Below are 20980 nucleotides of genomic sequence, written 5' to 3' on the forward strand. Positions count from 1 at the left end.
GCCAATTTTTTTATTTTACGGTTATCTACTAGAGGTCGGTGATATTTAACCCTTATCTAGGCCATAAAGCTTTAGCTATTCTAATGCTTGCTTGAAAAGTATATGATATGTTGGTCAAGGACTAAGAGCCACACGATGACGCGTGTCTCGTGGGGGCCACCTCTTGAACCTTAGACCGTTGCGATGCATGCTCTCCTTTGTCTTGCTACCTTTGATGGTGAAATTATATGGTATGATATGTTATATGCCTTATTCGCAAGGATGAGAGGACCTCACGCATATATGAAAATGGTCGATCCACATGATATGATATGATATGATATGATATGATAAGATATGTGTACACGCTTCATCCGCAAGGGTGAGAGGGCCTTAAAAAGTGCACAATATGATATGAAAAGTAGAGATATTATGCATATATGAAAAGGAATCGGAAACGATTCATATATGATATGATTACTTGCATTATGAATTGTACCTCTAGCTTGCTTCCTATATTTGATTTAGATATTCGTTTACTAAGATAGTTGTATCTCACTCCTTATCTTTTCGGATTTGTAGGTAATGGTAAGCCCCCCTGTCGCGACCCTCCGTCGGAAACTTTCGTGTTTGAAGATTTTCCTGGCGGGCGAGTAGGGCTAACGAGCCGATCCTTTTTAAATTTTATTTTTTTTATAGGACCCCGGTTGTCGGCGGGGTATTTTTTAGGATCGCGGGTCTCTCCCAAGGCCCATTACTCGAATCGCGATGTCGGGTAAAATTTATCAAATATCGATATGGACCTTTGTGTGGTCGGGTGGCATGTGCAATGTGTACATGCAATTTGGAGTCGCCACCGATCAATTTATTGGAGGGTATGATCGGAAAACCCTACCAAGCGGTCGGGAGAAACCGTTCGGTTCCGCGAAAACCAGAGATTTTTGGGTCCGGGGACTTGATTACGTCGAGATTTTAATCGACGCCCTTTCGGTTACCGATGTTGAGTGATTTTCTAACCTACGAGTTCATGCAGATGCGATATCGGATGAGGTAGGCTCTAACAATTCTAGGGTATTCATGCGGACGAGAATTTTACTATTCCTATCAATCACAAGCAATTAGAAAAATTAAAAGCGCAATCAAGACAATCAAAATCAATCAAATCAATCAATCATATAGGCATATCTAAAATGGCCCTATCAACCCACAGAAAAGTCAAATTTTGGTTTCGGGGTTGATTCGGGAAAATTTAGGGCGAAAGGCTCGGAAGGGTAGAATGGTCATTTTTTGGGGTTCGGGACTCGAAAATCACAAAATTGGGGTCGGGCCAGTTGAATGTGGCCATTTCCCATTTTTTGTGATTTTATGGAATTTTTCTAATTTTTTTAATTTTTTTGGAATTTTTTATTTATTTTCTAAAAAAATCGGGAATTTTCCGGATCGACACAGATCGACCCTCGAAGTCTCAAAATTCTCGATCCAGACTTTATGAGTCCCGAATTGATCTACAAATTTTTAGAAATTTTTTTGTGAAAATATGGGAATTTTTATGAATTTTCTAAGTATTTTTGCAATTTTTTTGGATTTTTGGGAATTTTCATCTATTTTTTATTATTTTTTATTATTATACCGAACCGAGTCAACCCGGTCCGACCGCCCACAGACCCGCTAGACATCAAAAACGGCACCGTGTCCTATTTATTTGATTTATTTTTTGATTTTCTAAAACATTTTCCTAATATTCGAATATAAAAGAAAATAATGGACGGCTGAGATCAATCTCGGATTTGATCTCGGCCGTCGACTTGCACTCAGGCAAAACGACGACACTTCGGCCTCTTACACAAAAACGACGTCGCTTATCACTAAGCAAATGAACGGTCATGATTAAAACTGGAATCGATCCGGACCGTCCACTCGATATCTCGACAAAACGACGACGTATCGATTTATACGATGAACGGCCACGATTAAAACCTAAAGCCGGATCTAAGCCGTTCATTCCTATTGAGACTTAAACGGCGACGCTTCGGGTATTCCTCCTAAAACGACGTTGCCTAACTAATGTGTGGACGGTCGGGATTAAACTCTAGACTCGATCCGGACCGTTCAATCTAACTAAGGCTAAAACGACGCCGCACCCTCTAGGCTAAACGGTACCGTTTTGATTTTTTATTTTCTAACTAATATATATAATATCTGAAAATAAGAAAATACTAATCCGACGGTCCTAAATCAAACTAAACTAATTACCCTAGCCGTCGGATCAAAGGCGACTAGGATTGTTCGCGCCAACGACTAAGCCAACTCAGCATTGAACCGGACCTATCACCGAATGACACCTAGGACGTTGACCATTTGACCGGGCCACGTCAACTTCGTCTTCCTTACTGCGACGACCGGAATGAACGGCTAAGGGCTCTCCGGCGAGATCCAACGGCGAGATCTCGCCGGAATGACGCGAGACCACCACCGGACGACTCGACTCGAATTTCTCTACCACATATCAAAGAATCAAACGATTTCATCCACGGGATTATCAATAATCAAGCTCGCACAGTCTAATAATCGCAGAACTCAACTTCAACATACAGAGCATAACAATCTAATTCAAGCTACAAAATCATTCAAGGCAAGTTCGGAATACTTACCTCGGGTTCGGATCGAACCCGCGGTCGCTAGAATAGCTTGGCCGAAGATCGACCGGACCGCGAGATGTTGGAGGTTCGATTGAGGCGACTCGGGCAAAATCAATGCAGAGAAAGGTTGCGATTGTGGTCAGCAACATTCAAAGGCAGAAACGCACACAACAATTGCGAGAATCGTGCATGAATCAGTGTAGTGCCATGGTTGAGCAGAGCTTAGATTGGAAGAACGACTTACCGGTTTCGAAGGTTTTGATCCGATTGAACTATCGCGATCGTCTTCTGGAAGCACCAGCGAGCTTCTGGAGGTGGTCCGACGTCTCGATTCGACCCGAGGTGACCAGCCGGGCGATTTACTGCTTGTCCTCGAAGCTCGGGCGAAAGCTTAGCACGAGAGTTTCTCTCTCTACCTCTCTCTCTTTCTCTCTCTATTACGGTATTGAACGAACACGAATGAGCCTCCCTTTCTCTCCGGAACCTTCTCGGCTATTTATACCCAATTTTCGAATTTGCGCGTGTCGGGTGTGAACCGGCTGAGCTTCCTCCGCACGTGCTCAAGTGTGCCAAATGGTCTAAACGGCGTCAAGAACGGAATGCAATTCCGTTGGACTCCGTTTGGTGCTCCGACGATGTCAATTACGCGCGAATTGCACTTGATTTGCGGGCTGTTGACTTTTTCACGTTGCCGTGGCTTTGATCGGCTCGCCGGAGCTCCTCCGGCGGCCATTGATCTTGATACTTGGCTCAATCAACGCGTATCAACCTGGGGAACAAAACGCCTAAATTAATTGCTTCGATTATCACCAATTGGCCTGTCAATTTGATCGTCCAAATCATGCCATTCACTGTTCATCGTCGCGAGTATTCTGTGAAGAGGACGATATCATTCCCGGCATCAGGTTCAGCCCGGTCCGACCGACGGTCAGACCGATCTGAACCGGTTCGGACAATGAAACTTCCAAAAATTTCAAAATTAACCACAATTGAAGGGGAATTTTTGTAATTAAACCTCAAAATTGGACTTAGGAGCATGAATATCATCTAGAAAAGTGGTTTTGTCCAAAATTTCCCATCAATTTACACAGAAGCCCCAAATTTTTCAAAATTCCCAAATTGGGGAAATGTTCAATTGAGTGTCAATTCGATTAAATTGGACTATGAGACCTATGCCATTTGATTTGAAATGTATGAAAACCTAGGGGGACAGTCCAATTTTGCCACGAAAGTCCCTCAATTAAAAGTAATTTCAGAAATTGGCAAGTTGAGGGACTAAATTGCAAAGAATTTGGGGATTTTGTGCAATCTGTGCAATTCGTGCGATTGATGGTGTAATTGATCAAATTGAGGTTCAAAGGGACTGCAATTGAATGTTTAGACCTAAAATATGCAAAAATTGCAAATAAAAAGACTCAAATGGTATTTTTTATGGAAATTCAACCCTAGGCGTTGTGAAAGAACACCTAAAATTGAACTTAATTTTCAATTTTTCTTGAGGTCAATGTTGAAAGGGAATTAAAAGAAAAATATTGAACATTTCTGTGTACTTTTGCGACCTCGTGAGGTATTTTTTTTTATGAATTTTCAAGTATTTTCCTATTTTTTAAAAATATTAAAAAATGTGAAAAATATGAAAAATTATTTTTTGTTCCAAATTGGCTCCTTAAGCTTGGCCAAGGCTTCCAATGTTGATTTTTTAATTTTTTTGATTTTTTGTGGATTTTTAGTGAATTTTGGAAAATAAAACTAAAGGAAAAATGATTAAAAATCGGGTGTCAACACCCCCTCCTCGTTTCAGTATTATTATGCCCGTAGAAGTTTATTGTATTAATGTCGTGGCTGTGAAATAAGAAGTAACTCTTAGGCACTACGTGATTACCATATGGGTGGACGAGGGTTACCACATGTAGATTAAAAAGCAAAGTGAAGATGAAGCTCTTGTGATTGAGAAAAAGTATAGCATGAAGATGGATGGCGTGTAGCCTAGGCGACCTTATCTACATGGAGGAGTTTTTGGAAGCCGAAGGCAACTTTTTGGGACATTTTACCATCCCAAAGTAGAGAACCTAAATGGAGCCATGTTATGATGCGTATATATGTTGTAGATCGATATAGTTTGATGTAAATGATATGGATAGATGAAGCATATTATTACTCATAAATGTTTCCCCTAGATTTTTAAGCGATCGAAAGCTTAAAATGAAATTGCTTCCGCATGCGAATCATTGATAAGAATGAAAACAATTAATGGTCGATTTTGAGAACAAAGTGTACGGGATACCACATGTCATTCCCCGCAACGTCGCGAATTTACGATCCTCGTATGATCTCGATTTATAAACAGCATAAAACTGTAGTGCTCTTGGAGGGATTCAAGAGACCGAGAGCCCTAAAGGAGCTTAAGTTTCCTATTATGGGCACAAGGGTCGGGTCGGGGATGTCATAGTATATAACTGAATCAAGACCTTTGGAAGGAACTTTTGTAGGCCCCTAAAGATCAGAATGAATATATTCCAAAGAGTCTTTTGTTGTGTGAATTCTTGTTTTGAAACTGACTCTTTTATGTTTCTCAAAAACACAATGCTCACAAAAATCCAGTTTTACACTTTTTTGACCACACAAAAGGCCTCCCTTATCGAGCTCCTCCATCTCTCTCATACTCATATGGCCTAATATCATATGCCATAATTTAGTATTATTTGAATCTTTCATATCGGATGAGACCGCAATCGAACCCGATGAATCGTGCTTAAGCGGTGATACAAAGTGCCAGGTTTTAGCACTTTCATCAACAAAAGTGAACCTCTCATAATTTTCATAACTCCACCTTCAGCAGTAAATCTACAACTGCTAGCATCAAGTATACCCAAAGAGATTAGGTTCTTCTTCAAATCGGGAACATGTCTGACATTATCTAAGGTTCTGATCATGCCGTCATGCATCTTAATAGTAATAGTCTCAATCCTAACTGATTTGCATTTAGCATTATTACCCATTAAAATAACTCCACCATTATATTCTTTGTACGTAGAGAACCAATCACGATTAGGACACATGTGGTACGAACAGACTGAATTAAGAATCCAACTATCATAGAATTTATCTTTATCGTCTGCAAGCAATAGCCAATTTTCGTTTTCTTCTTTAGCAGCATCAGCTTGAGCGGGATTTTCTTTTACCCGATTTTGTCTATTTTGGTAGTTGCAATTGTTATGACGATTGACATTCCCTTGTTTTTGTTGATTCAAATTATTTTCTCTTTGCTGTTTTGCCTTCAATTTCAAACAATGTATTTTTAATATGCCTCGGAGACTTACAATTGTTGCAAATCATATCTCTATGCTTTGGTTTTGACTTGCTCCTACTACTATTGCTTCTCTCAACAAACCTTCCCCGAGCAACTGAACCAGCCTCATGATTGTTATTGCCTTCAAAAGTCAACTTTGTATCAAGTTTCGCTTATTTAGCGAGAATAGTCTTGACATCTTCAAAATCAATAGTTTCTCTACTAACAATCATGGTCTCTCTAAAATTCTTATAAAATGGAGGTAGTGAAACTAACAATAAAGGAGCTTGATCCTCATTTTTAATCTTAACATCAATGCTTATTAATTTAGAGATAAGAGCATTGAACTCGGAAATACGAGATTTAAGAGAAATACCTTCAGCCATATGAAAAGTGAAAAATTACAATTGTTGAGAGACTTTGTTAGAAAAATAACTCCAATTTCGTCCATAAACTTGCAGCTATTTTTTGATCTAGTACCTCCTGCAAAACTTCATTTGTGAGGCACAATTGAATAATGGACAAATCTTTTTCATCCAATTCTTTCCACGCTTCATCCGACGTAGTTTTCGGTTTCTTCCCTTTACTAAATAGAGTTTTCTTCAAGCCCTACCGCATGAGAACAACTAACATACGAACTTGTCATAGGTTGAAACTACCGCTCCCATCAAACTTCTCAATATCAAATTTCGTTGTTGAAATTGAATCAATTACCAAAAGATCGAAAAACCCTAAGACTACGATACTAGATTGTTTTGACAATGCGGAAACTAAAACGAAATTAAAACTGAGAAGAAGAAAAGAACACAATGATTTATGTGAAAACCCTTGCGGGAAAAACCACGGGGAGAGGAGAAGCGAAATCCACTATAAAATCAAGGATTACAAAATACGGCTTAAAATGTGCTTCTACTCATAATAGTTCGAGAAAGAGCAATATTTATACTACTACTCTCAAACCCTAATGTTGGCCCAAGCCCATAATTAATTCAAGATATATCAACATAATCTAATATTGACAATGATTGAAAATTGGAATAATCAAATAATCATATAGTGATCAAGTTGTTTGGTTAATCTCTTGAAACAAGAAGAATTAATCGTCACTTTCTTCTCTCTTTTTTTTCTAAAATAAAAATCTCAGTTGATTGGCTTTTTGAATGCAACAAAGCATCATTTGAATTTGGAATAAAGACAATACGAGTGCCATAACTTTCGTACAGTGTTTACTTATAATGTTATATATATTTAAGTCTTTTTTGCCAAAATGGAAAAAGTCATATCAATTTCAAAAATTATGAAAATCTTTTAAAAGGCACATGTGCAATTTTCTAATTATTCTAGATGTTTAATATTAAATAAAGCACCCTAAATGATGAAAAATCAATAATAAGTGCCACTCCAAGCATACCTTGATTAACAATAGAAAAGCCATGAAATATATAATTTGGTTATTGCTATGGCTATCATTGTAGTCGCACAAATTTTTTTCCCCAAAAGTTAAAAAGTGGAGAGAGACTACCAACGCTAGCGGCCTCCTTTGAGCATTACTATAAAGATTTACATCCTCTATGAAATGTTCAGTTTCTATTATAGAGAGCCTATCACCATAACCAAACGGGAAAAAAACAGGGAAAACTAGCCGCTAGAAAATCTCTCTATGAGAGATACAGTGCAGGTTGGCAACAAAGCGCGAGCCTTCCAAAGATCACTCACGATATGAATTGAACTTGTGAAATAGGCGACTTGTTCATCACTAGACCAATCATCATGGTGTATTCAGCAATTGTACTAGCGCATCATCCTAAATGTGCAATTCAAGTCAAATTCACGAAAGAGAGATTATCAGAGAAATTAATAAAAATGACGAAGACACTAGAGATTTACAAAGATCACTCACGATATGAATTGAACTTGTGAAATAGGCGACTTGTTCATCACTAGACCAATCATCATGGTGTATTCAGCAATTGTACTAGCACTTCATCATCCTAAATGTGCAATTCAAGTCAAATTCACGAAAGAGAGATTATCAGAGAAATTAATAAAAATGACGAAGACACTAGAGATTTACGCAATTCGATTCTTAGTGCCCACCATTAATCTCTTCGGTAATTTCTTCTATTACAAAGCGCATGCTTCAATCAGAGTGGGAATCGACCCAAAGTGGTCAAATTCACAGCGAGCGAGTCATGCTCAATTATTTTCGAGAGTGAAGGGGAGGGACCGAACTTGAATGCTCCTCCATGAAATGAATCGAACCATCCATCAATTTAAAACCCTAGAAAATCTCAACAACCCCCATCTTTGTCGTCTTTTATCAAGGTTTCACCTGCCCAATAATGACCCAGAAGAAATCTTTCCCTGAAGAAAAGGCAAGCAAAAATTACTTTATCGGAAAACAAATCCCACCCACGCGCCCCTCATCAGGCTACCAGAAAGCAGGGCAATAGCAGTATCAAAACCCATTTGGACAAAGAACACTTGGTGAAAGGACCAACGTTTCTATCCATTTCTCCTTTTCTTCTACCCAAGCAATCCATTCCCTTTCTACAAACTCATTAAGCATTACATTATACAAATGGTACTTTACACAACCAATCCCTTTTACAAGGCCCCACGACCCACTACTAAGAAAAACAAGAGCCCCCACCCACTTTAAAGTTGCTCACATCATTCTCCACTAAAACCCACGAATTGGTAGAGAGAGTGAGAGCATATCAAGTGAGGGTTTGAATATATCTCCTTTAGTTGAACTTGGCAAGACATGAAGGGCCACCTAGTATTTTATTAGGCATTGACATTGAACCCTGTCCGGGCAAAAAGATTAAAGAGAAGGGTGGAAAAAGCTAACGGCTATGGCATCCGACTTTGATTGCAATTTGAGGAGGGACCATCAACTGGGTTTTCGAAGGTGTCAGAAACACACTGCAACAAACTAAATCGGGGACCAAGGAGCATTTAGTTGAGTCGTAGGTGGGACCGAGAAAAAGGGGCGTTGCCCATGTTGTGGCGGTCTAGGACGGAGGATTGCTTTCAGACTTGACGAGGGAGGAGGTGTCGGGGGGTTGCGTCTGGTAGATCGCGGTGGCTAGAGAGATTGGCATGATGCAGAGGGCCTTGGACTGAAGGAACTGCATCGCGGTCCCGACGTTCTCCTCCATGAGCTTAGCGACCTGCCGCTCCGTGCCATCGTTCGACCACTTTTCCCAGGCCGGTTGATTTCTTCCGCCTTCACCTCCTTCTTCCTAAATTGCAAAAAAAGGTGAGTAGAATGCCTCAAAAGCTCATCATGAGATAAAGAGACAATCATGACAATGTTGTTAGTTTCTAATTTGTCACCTCGACTTTGGACCAAAAAAAAAATTTGTCACCTCGACTGACGATAGTGGGATGTCGGTCACAAGTGGTGCCACTGCACCAGCTCCCCCCAATCTACTCATGCTCAAAACCTGAACAGGTAATTAAATTAAAAATACTCAGGCTCTTGAACTAATTCTGCATCATCAATCCGCCATTGACAACTCATAAATAGGCCATCAAGTGGCTCACATGACACAGCAAAAGTTGTACTAATACATGTCCTTATTAAAAGAAATGTCATACACCATATCTTTGAAATACCAGTTTGGAAATAACTTGAGCAACTCAAAAAAGGAATTTCGCATTAAAAAGAAAACATGCTTAATTGATTCCAATTCCATTTACGCAGCATCAAGCAAAGAGAAAAGTTCACTCCCGAGAACTTCCGATACAATGCCTGAACTATCACTCAAAACTCAAAAGACAGAGGGTACTTCTCCAAATTATACTTTTAAAGCAAGTTAGCTCAGAAACTGTGTAAAAGGGCAAGTCAGTAGCTCAAGAGGGATTACAGTTGGTTAAAGGTGGGTAATCTAAAAGAATCACATCAATCTTTAACAAAGTAAAGTCCACTACTCAGCCCAAAAAGCATTGCCACATGAGAAAACACAATTTAAGTGCATGATTAACCACAATTGGAAGTGATCCTCAAGAGAGATATTACCATAAAAAAAAAATACCAAAAATTAGACAACGAAATCGGTGTTTAAAGTTTCAACATGTGGAGCTCAATGGACAAAAAGAGAAAATACTCACGAAATCTCATTATAAGGAACATGAATTATTAAATGAAAGATCATGCCTAGTATACCTTAACTTGGAGCCTCAGGAACTTCACATAGTCCACGATTTCATCAAGCATGGCAGCTCTGTCTGTCTGCATGGTCAAAGCAATTGATAAAAAATTAGCGTATATGTATACGGTCCAGGCTGAAAAAGACGCAATAATCAGCGAGAAATATGTAGTGAAATTGGTGAGATTACTTATTTCTGAACAGCATAAAGAACTTTCCTGTCTTGCATAATGCAAAGAGAGGCCAAAAGAAGAAGGAAGATATAGAGCTAACTTTGAATTAATCAAATTCAAGAAGTATATGACACTAGGCGAAGCTTGGTGAAACAAGAAGATAAGAAAACGCATCATAAATGACAACCCATTCCATAATGTTCGGATCTCTTTAGCTATTACAATAAATTAAAAGCAAAAACCTTTTGAGCTATCCACAAAAGACAATGAGTATCGGGTTTGATCCAATTGATATTTACCACTCAAAGTACAAAACCCACCAAGTCTTATCTCTTTATCCCTTTTTCAAGCCAACAATGGTTTTTTTTTTTTTTAATTTCTTAAGAAAGCTCTTAGACTGATTTGGCATCATAACTTCAATGTAAGAACTCCCTCTATTTTTTGTATTTTTGTCTTCATTACAGGACACCACCTCTATCCTTTCTAAAAGCACAGAGACCAAACGCAAACAATAAACATACCGAGAGGTGGAAAAGAATACTGAAGAATGAGCATGGATCCCAGGATTTAGATCCTTACTGATCTAAGAACAGAGATACCAACCTTGTTAACACTTGGAACCAGATCTTGCAATTGTCTAATCCTTTCTGCTATTCTCTCTCTCCGCAACTGCAGAAGAATAATAAACCAATGTTGGCGCAGTTCCCACAATAAAGTGAATGTGCAAAATTCTAAGCAGAGTGGATGGACGCATCTCTTTCCAAGACTAAACTTATAGAAGCAAGGTTCACTAACTTAAAGACAAACATTTATGGAACTGTCCTGTCGTTCCTGACAACCTCACAGATTCATAATTAGAATCCCATCAGCTGTATAACAGCATATGCGCACAAGTCCCTGTGGACCTTATATCCATAATCGACAAGCATGCATGACAGACTGTGGCTGGATGAACTCAAGTTAAGAGAGAATGGTTCGCTTCATAAAATATCCCAGAGGACAGAACTATTCTGAATAAATGTAAACTTTGACAACCCAAACCTTCCATACGTACAAGAAAAAAGTCTCTGAGCTATATCAGAGTTTGATTAGGTCATAATGCATTTTTCAGTAAGTTCATACTCAGACGGCTCAATATCATATTGTGAGTGAATATAGTAATTACTCGTTCAGCAATGCTGTGGGGATCTGTAGCTTGTCCTCGTCTAGCCCTTACTCTCGGGCGCATCGCTGGTGGATGTGGTGCTGCAGGAACAGGGTTGGGCATTGGTTGTCCATGGAATACCTGACAAAGGAACTTGTCAGGAAATTGTGACAAAAAGTTGTACGAGAAGGAACTACCTTTTACTAGCACTTCATGCCCTTGACAATGCACCAGCAAGAGAGAGAGAGAGAGAGCGAGAGAGAGAGAGAGAGAGAGAGAGAGGGAGGGAGATCAGAGCCCAAAAGATTAAAAAAAAAAACACAGAAAGAGAAGACAAGAAATCTTGGGGGAAACAAGGCAATAGAACTATACTACAGCCGAGGACTGTCAAATCAGTGACAAATATTTGCTAAGAAGGTTTAACAGTGAGGAAACATTTCTTTCGGATCACACATTGAATATAGAAATACAACATAGGTGCAGAATTAGATAAACACGTGCTTACATTGCACAATGCTCCAACCATGCAAAACCTTTTCCAACATAGTCTATTCTTTTACAATTTAGCACATGATAAGAAAACGCAGAATGCAACACGATCTATTAAACGTAGATGATTCTCTCTAAAAGCCTTCAAATAAAGGTACTGCTATGATAATGCTTTCAACCAGTTCCCTTTACTTGTAACACTTATCAAGATATAATTTTATTTTTCCATCTTGAAATTTCACTCCTCCTAATGATTTGATATTGTTACCCACATATACATGAGCCAAGGAGAAAATCACCGAAAACAGCACAGACAGAAACATCTTTTAAGACACCAGAGCCGTCATGCTCTGCATCCTGCTCGATCAGTTTGATCTTGGTCTTAGCCTACTAGGTTCTATCATTTCACAACGTTGTTACCTTATCCCTTGCAGCTTCTACTTGTAATCGGAGGAGCCCTGTGACTTTTGCTAGACAATTCCTTTTCACTCAGATTGGAATTCAATAAGAACAATCAAAAGATCCAGGACACTTCATGCTATTAAGTTTTTAAGACAAGTTAAACGTTCGGCTAGCTTTTCTACTCCATTCTTGACTGGTAAGAATTTACCATGTGCACCCATCTCCCCAGATCTCTGTCTAGTAGCAGCTGCTCTCTGCCTCGCAGTCTGATGAGCAGGCGTCATGCATGTAGGAAGGAAAGAGTACAGTCGAACTATGAAATCATCAAATATAAGAAGATTTGAAAGCTCTATCTGCACCTAAGTATGGAATTATGAAAGCTCTGCCTAAGTGTAACTTTTATAACCATCCTCCCCACAGAAACTTGGTACATAATAGGAAGCCGCTGAATTGAATTAAGCAGAAGATCGAGCATGGCGATCAGTCAGCTAATGATTAACATTAGAAGATGCCATTGGCGAACATCTAGGTAGTTGGGAAACAGGGAGTACAACTGTTTGGACAAAGTAGAACGCAAACAAGAAAGAATAATTACTTCTCCACCTTTGAACTCCATTAAAAAAATGGGGCACGATACTTGAAATTATAAGGCAACGAGTATGTGCGGCTATTTAGCTGGACTAGAGATGATCAGAATCGTATAAGTTTGTATGAACTCTCTTGAACTCCCCATACTTAAAGAAGAAGATAAACTCTGATTTCTGCAAAGAAATTATTAACAAACAAGCATGCGTCGACTAAAAAACTGCCGAGATGTCCGTCGTCCATAAATCAACGTATTCTACAACAGCAAAATCACCAGCTTGGCCAAATAAGAACAATACTCAACCCCCAGAGGCTTGAACCATTCCTTTCCACATAGCTTCGAAAAAATGAGAGCAGCGAGAAATATCACTCTTTTGCATCTCTTCAACCTCTATTCTGCCGAACAGAGCTTAACAAGGAGAGAACAATTTGCACAGAGAGTCTAATTTTGACACCCAACTTACGTTTTTAACAGTCGAAGCTCTGCCATCGACGACCTCCTCATGGAACCGCTTGCCACTCCCGGACGCGTCCTCCGGCTTCAGGAACCCTCCCTTCCCCTGCTCCAAGCTCAGCCCCAGCGGGAACACTGTCCCGTGGTATCCTCCGCCGGCGGCCGCTCCCCCTCCGCCGCCGAGGGCGGACATGTGGCCGGAGCCGTCGCCGGAGCCGAGATGGAGCATCATCGGGGGGGCGGCGGTCACGGAGAGGCCGCTTCCGTCGCCCGGAGCCAGGCCGGCCTCCGCCGCGGCGGCGAAGTTCGGGAGGCCGAGGAGGTGCTCCAGGAACTCATCGGCGGGAGCTTCGTTCGGATTGTTCGCCATGAGCGAGTGAGGGGAGCATCTACGTGCCGCCACCGAGAGCTGAAGCGAGGGTTTACGGAGGTAGCTCAGGGGAATTCGTTCGCTCGCTGAACGCAGAGAGACGAGAGGAAGAAGAAAGAAAGGACGACGAAATGGAAGTGGCTTTATGCTCCGTTAAAAAGAGGCCCCCCTTACGCAAAAGGGTCGGCTTTTCAGTTTTATTACGGAATTTGCCCCTCCCGGCAGCTCCTGTTCTGATTGCTTATTCTTCAAAACGGGTCGGATCGTCCCAACTTGTCGGTTTTGGACATAAAACGGGTCGGACCGCCCTAGCTTAACTCGGCCCAAAACATTGGCCCGCATAGCATTTATTGGTTTGGTCCGGGCTCAGCCGGAATCCATTCATAAAGAAGAAAATTGGAGGCTCAATTATGTAACTATTATGAATAATTCCATCATTAACATGAAATTTACTTCAAGAACTTACGTTAATGGAGTCAGGGTCCCATTGTAGACATCATTTTTACCTACAAAGTCTTATTTGAGTTTGACCGATTTTGACTCGAGTAAAAAATTCGATCAAATTATACAAAACGGGGTGGCGTTCGTCGGGATAATTAACTATGGCGGGAGTTCACTATAGGTCATAGGGAATTGGATCATTTTGGACCTTCCTTTGCTCTTGATTGTTTCGATTGTTCTGCGGGTTTGTATTTTGGATAGAATTCGAATTTGCACCCTAATGCCCAATTTGCTTCAATCGGACATCGAATCACAAAAAAATCGTGCCTCTGATTTGGATGGTCCGATCGCGACAACTTCAGCGAAGTTCATGATTTTTCTAATTGGAAGTCAATTCGTAAAATTAAACTTCATGGGATCATAAAAGGACGAATCGGGAATGAGATGAATAAGAAAACCAAAAAGTGGGCTTTTTCTAAGACAAGTTTCGGAACTCATAGTAAATTTTGAGAGAACAATTAATGTAGAATTACCAAAAAATATCTAAATATATTATAATTCTGTCAATTTAGTTATATTTTTTTATTAATTGAGTCATAAACCTTTTGTATTTGTGCCAATACGGTCAATCCGACTAATTTGGTAGGAGATTGCTAACAAAGATGTCGGCCGTCCTACGTGACATGACCAATGCTAACTTTGAAATTTCTTAATAATATTTTGAAATTTTTTAAAATTCTTTTTCCTTTTCATTATTTTTTCCCTCCTTCCTTTTTTTCTTTCGTTAGTGGCGGGACCTCGGTGACCAGTTAGAGGCAAGGGCGAACGAGGTCGGCCTCCCCCCAGCGATGGCAAGGTTGAGCCTCGCCGGGGGACTTGGTGAGGCTCGCCATCGCCAAGGCGACGATGGTAGGGCTCGCCCATCCTCGACAAGATTTTGCGAGGGCGAGCCTCGACAACCTTCGCCTACGGCTAGTCACCAAGAGCTAGCGACCGGTTAAAGGAAGAAGGGAAGAAAAAAAAGGAAAGAAAAAAAAAATATGAAAAATTAAAATATTATTAAAAATTATCTACCTCAGCACCGATCCCACCATGTCGGAGCCGGTGTCTAGGGCTGTCAAAAAGATTCGCGCCGACCCGGCCCGGCCCGGCCTAAAAATTTAGGGAATTTTCGGGCCGGACGTTGGTCTTGTTTCAATAAGGGCCGGTACCATTAGCCCTAACTCGGGATCAAAACTCAAAAAGCCCACCACGCTAACTCTTCATTCCCTTCACGCCTCTAAGAAACTCTAACGAGTAATGACGACTTCTGGGTCACTTCCATCATTCCTTCTTCTATCTCCTCCTTCAAAAAATCACCAGAGAACTGTCGCACTTTCCCCCCTCGACACCCTCGCGGTCTCGGTTGCCACCGTGATAGGTCACGTTCGTCGGGTTGTTTTTAGTGCGCCGGACTGGTGACGGGACGTTGTATCTCTCCTCGCCGAGATCAACTCTTTTACTTCCCCCCATCGGCTTGACCGGATCTCTTCTCGTCAAAGCTATAGAATAACCACGTTTTCTTGGAGTTTGCTCATAGATTAATCGTCTTTTGGTCGTTCGTGGAGGTGGAGATTCATGGGTAATTGAGAAGTAGGTGCTTCAATTGGTTCCGAGTGTTTCACCGTAGCGGAAGTTTGGATCTTGCTTGGAGAATTGTTGATTGGACCGAGAAACGAAGATTTTTTGCGCAGTAATTGGCTCAAGGTTTGAAGTGACTCCACGGGTTGGTTTTCACTAAGTTCGATCATTGGAGATTGAAGTTTTTTCTCTTTTTCTGTTCTTTTTCCAGTGTTTGTGGTTGAAAGTGCTGTCTGATGGCAGATAAGAAATGCGTTTAAGGTCAAGCTGGGTTTTTACCCGATTCATTGATTTATATCTACTTCACCGACCCCGAGTTGACTCTGAAGCTTAAAGCTTCTTAGCTGGTAATGATGCTACCTGTTCGTTTTATGTTTTTGCTTGAAGAGGTAAAGAAATGAGCAACTTATGGATTTTGAGAGAGAGAGAGAGAGAGAGAGAGGCATCTCTGGATTGATCTCTATGCTTCTTTTCAGCTCGTGTTGTGTATTGGGTGGAGCTAGATTTATTTTTTTTTTAAAAAGGAGACACGCCCGACCCAGCCCGACCCGACCCGACCCGAATGTCTTAGATGTATATGATTCGGGTATCGGGTCGGGCCGGGCCGGGCCAAGCTTGGTACTATTTGATTTCGGACCGGGTCGGGCCTTTATGAGACCTGGCCCGACCCGACCCATTGACACCCCTACCGGTGTCTATGTTAGCGATTTTTGCTAAAATTGGCGGGATGAACTAAATTGGTACAAATTGCAAAAGATTTGGGACTCAATTGATAAAAAAAATTAGAACTAAATTGATATAATTACAATATCTTTAGGACTTTTTTAGTATTTTTCTCAAAGAATTAACTTAAAACGAACGAAAGACAAGTTGGCCATGTCGATCATTGCTACCCGAGGCTTCGATCTTAAGTTTTTCTACGACCGATCTAGGTACGGTCCCCTACGTCATCAAAATACGACCATAGTCCTCGTTGATACCTTGATGTCGAAAATTCCATTCGAGCGCATGTTAGAAAATCGGAGCTCACAAGCTTTCTAAAGGCGTGATAATCACGTGAATCCAATATCGGACAAAGAAGATCACCATTCAAGGAGAAAAAACACAAAAGTTTGAATGATAAACCAACCAAATTTCTATCGGTGTGACGACCGCTAGTCGAGTTACTGCCGGACAAGACTCGAGGCCCCGTGCTTGCCCATATTTTCAATAGGGTTAATTTTAAATACCATTAATATTTTCATAAAATAACTTTTTAGACTTTGCAAATCCCTTATTATTAATAAAAAAAATTAGTTAAAAGTGATCATACTCTTCCTCTTGGATGGTTTTCGTGCTTGAGAAGCTAAGGGTGCGCATGATAACACTTGTAGAAGTGGATTTCTACTCAAGAAGTGTTTCTTGGAGGGAGGCAGTAGAAGACAAAATAGACGGGCTTACATATTATATTTTTATATTATATTGACTTGTGGGCTTAAGAGTAAAAAAGAAAGAAAGAAACATAAAGCTTAGGTTTTGTTTTCTTATTTCTGATGTCCTGTTGCGGCCGCACAAGAAAACATGCCATAATTGCTCGGATGACTCTACGAACAAGAACGACGATGAAGGAAGAAAAGAGACAACACAGTGAAGTTCTCTTTGGTCGTATGCAGAGGAGTTCTAAGTACGGTGATTTTGTGCTTTGTGAGTTTTACATTCATTGATCTGTTTTATTTATAAATACTTTGAGGTTGGGTATAATTTAGGCATGAAAAACACGAGCATTTGAGCGATTGTAACTCCGATTCTTCGATTATAATGGATTATTTTTGCTAGCTCTCTCCATGGACATGGATGCCGACATACGGACCAAACCACGTAAATCTTTGGTGCTCTTTAGCTTTTCACATTGACTTATTTGCAAGATGCTGTTATTCCATGTAAAATTTACAATAATTGGTATCAAAGCTTGGGATCAGATATTTCTAGATTGTGATTTGGGGCTTTTGCTTGTCTGATTATTATCTAGATTTTCTGTTATTAAATTATGTTTGGAGTGAAAACAGAAATTGAGAAGTTTAACAAGAGGAACAACTTTGGTTATAGAGCCTCAAGATGAAAGCGTTATTGACAACTCAACATTTAGCAGAAGCATTGGAGGGCAAGGTTAAGTTGCCCAAAACAATGAAAGATGTTGAAAATGACGTGCTACTGAGGAAAGCTAGGAGTATAACTCTATTGAATTTATCGAATGAGGTGTTAATAGAGGTAGGCAAGGAGAAGGATACCCTAGTGTTGTAAGAAAAACTCCATGCGCTTTATGTAATGAAAGGATTGAATAATTGCTTATACATGTTGAAGATGATGTTTCAGGTTAGATATATTGAAGGTATATCTATCAAAACCCACCTAGATGAATTTAATAAGCTTTTAATGGATTTGAAAAACGTCGGTAAGACACTTGATGATGAAGAGCGGGGCAGCTAAGAGCATTTTATTGATTCACTGTTAGAGGTGTGTACTATGATTACCTCGAAAAAAAGTAAAGTCCACCTCATTTTCTAAGGAATGGTAGAGAAAGTTGCGAGACGATAGTTTAGCATAGGATGTAGTGTAAGAACTGGTGAATCGGGGTGGAGATCAACATTAGGGGTTCAATAGCAATAGAGGTAAAAGCGGGTCGAAGTCATGCCATAGAAAGTCCAAGTAATGCATGAAGTGCTTTAAGTGTCATAAGAAGAGGCACTTTAGGAGAGATTGTCCTTAGCCGACAAATGGAGGTGACAAGTAGAAAGCCACAAGTAGTGTGGCAAAGTTGCTAAGGAGAACACTAGTAATGCAAATGTTGTCTTGTGTGTGACTATAAGTTTGTTAAGAGACAAATGGGTGCTAGATACATGGTGTTCTATGATATGAAGCCTCACAAGAACCGGTTTACTACATATCAGATTGTAGATGATGGTAGAGTTCTAATGGGGAATAACGCAGTTTGTAAGGTTGTGGGGATAAGGACGGTTCGGATTCTTATGTATGATGGTATGGTGCGCACATTAACGGACGTAAGGTGTGTACCGGAGCTCAAGAAAAACCTTATTTCTCTAGGGACACTCGATGATCTCAAGTGTAAGTACATCACTGAAGGTGAAGTACTAAAGATCTCTCGAAATGCCATGATAATGATGCAAGGAAAGAAAGTGAATTCTGTCTATCTTGTATTAGGAGAAACCGTGACAAGAGCTGCTGCGGTTTCACTAGGTGAGTCGGATTTTAACTTGACTCGGTTATGGTATATGCTTTGAGGCACATAAATGAGGTAGGTATGAAGATGCCGAGTGATAGGGGATTGTTGAAGGGTCAAAAGACAGGTAAGTTAGACTTATGTGAGTACTACATCTTTGGGAAGCAATAGTGGGTTAAGTTTACTACATGTATTCATTCAACTAAGCAACAAGTTAAGTATATTCATTTAGATGTCTGGGGTCCGTCTCTGGTTTCTTCGAAAGGAGGTGCTCAATATATGTTGACTTTTATCAATGAATATTCCAGGAAGATATGGGTATACTTTCTAAAGTACAAATCTGATGTGTTTGATGGGTTCAAGAAATTTAAGGCATTGATTGAGAAACAATCAAATAAACAAATCAAATGATAATAACATGGAGTTACGTGGTAATTATTTTACTAAGTTTTGCAAGAGAGGAAATTGTGAAACATCGCATAGTACTTGGGACACCATAGCAGAATGACGTGATAGAACGGAAAAACAGAACTTTACTTGAGCGGGCTCGGAGCATGCTTTCGCACGTTGGAATATGTAAGGAAGTTTGGGCTGAAGTAGTGAATATGTCATGTTACCTAGTTAATCAATCTCCATCATCTACTATACAATGGAAGACTCTAAAGGAAGTATGGTATGAGAAGCCTGTCGATTACTCCGGATTATAAGTATTTGGATATCTTGCGTATACTCGTGTGAGTGATGGTACGCTTGAGCTGAGATCCAAAAAGTGCATATTTCTAGGTTATGTACAAGGGGAGAAAGGCTACCGGTTGTGGTTCAATAATCTTAAATCTCCTGGTTTTCTAATCAGCTGAGATATGATTTTCAACGAGACCGCAATGATTCGACATATGAGTTACGAGACACTACCAGCAGAGTAGACGAATCATGTTATTAGTAGTGAGGTGGAGCTTCAAGTGGAAACTTTGAATACCTCAAAGGTAATAGAGGTAGAGATTGTAGATGAGGTCCCAGTTCTTGAAGTCGGTGATAATGAACTACTAGCACAACCGCAATACGCTATAGCCTAGGGTAGATAGCGAAGGCAAATTAAATCACTAGTACATTATGGCTCGGACGGCACTAGCTCCACCTTTGGTCCCTCCAAATGCTATGGCCTTAACCTCGGCTTGACCACGGGTTTCTCACTTTACGGCCTCCCGTGCACGAGTTGCGCCATGACTAGAATCCCCATGTCCTTTCGGTACCACAAGTTCTCGGTTGAGCCTCGAATCGCATTTTCTCTTGCATTTTCCTCGGAGCAGTAGAGGCTCATGACTTAGTAACCCCATCTGCCTGTTCGGCACCATCGAAGTCCTTATTTATTATTAGCCAACGGGTTGTGAAAGATAACAAGCATGACTTGACCGCAAGAAACGTAGAAACGGCTGTTCGCCGTCATGGCTGGTAATTGCAAGAATTGACTCCGGTCAAACACGCCCAATGTAAATAAGTGAATAACGGTGACATTTTATCATCGGACAATATCGATATATGCTTTTGTTTTATTCGTGTTTTATTGAGCGGATGCGTTTCATTAATCAGATACTGATTGAATTAGTTTAGGAAATACTATTATAATTGCATTTCTTGCGATTTTTATTCAATATCGCAATTTATGAGTTCAACCTTTTTCATGGTCCTCTTGGATTATTGCTGTTATTTTTTTGCCGACGGCCGATGGCGATGTCTAGGAAATAACGTGGAACCGGAGGGGAAAAAGATCCCCGATTCGCCTTTTACATTGGACCCCACTCTTTTCTTTTAAAAGAAGACTTTCTCTCGTCCAATCAGAGCTCTGCTGACCAGTCACACCCAATTCCCTACAAGCACATCCCTAGCTTTTCGGTACACGTGTCGATTTTCTACTGGGAGTAAGACTGGTTCACGAAGCACCCGAACTCTTTCCTAGCCTCATTCAAGTGGCCCCCACCTTAAAAACCCAAGCGGAGCCCCAAAAACCCACCGGGGGAAAATTA

General features: G+C 40.4%; 1 protein-coding gene across 1 annotated transcript; it reads right to left on the reverse strand.

Annotated features, from left to right (window-relative positions):
• Positions 1-8431: 8431 nt before the first annotated feature.
• LOC115754370 (transcription factor UNE12) lies at positions 8432-13812 on the reverse strand. The gene is made up of 6 exons (XM_030693369.2): positions 13322-13812; positions 11403-11522; positions 10841-10906; positions 10082-10147; positions 9282-9359; positions 8432-9155 (listed from the first exon to the last, which is right to left on the reverse strand). Exons 1-6 carry the CDS (start codon positions 13679-13681, stop codon positions 8925-8927), a joined length of 921 nt encoding a protein of 306 aa, XP_030549229.1. The 5' UTR covers positions 13682-13812; the 3' UTR covers positions 8432-8924.
• Between the last annotated feature and the right edge of the window lie 7168 nt (positions 13813-20980).

Source organism: Rhodamnia argentea, chromosome 6 (genome assembly GCF_020921035.1).
Source record: "Rhodamnia argentea isolate NSW1041297 chromosome 6, ASM2092103v1, whole genome shotgun sequence".
NCBI classification, from domain to species: domain Eukaryota; kingdom Viridiplantae; phylum Streptophyta; class Magnoliopsida; order Myrtales; family Myrtaceae; genus Rhodamnia; species Rhodamnia argentea.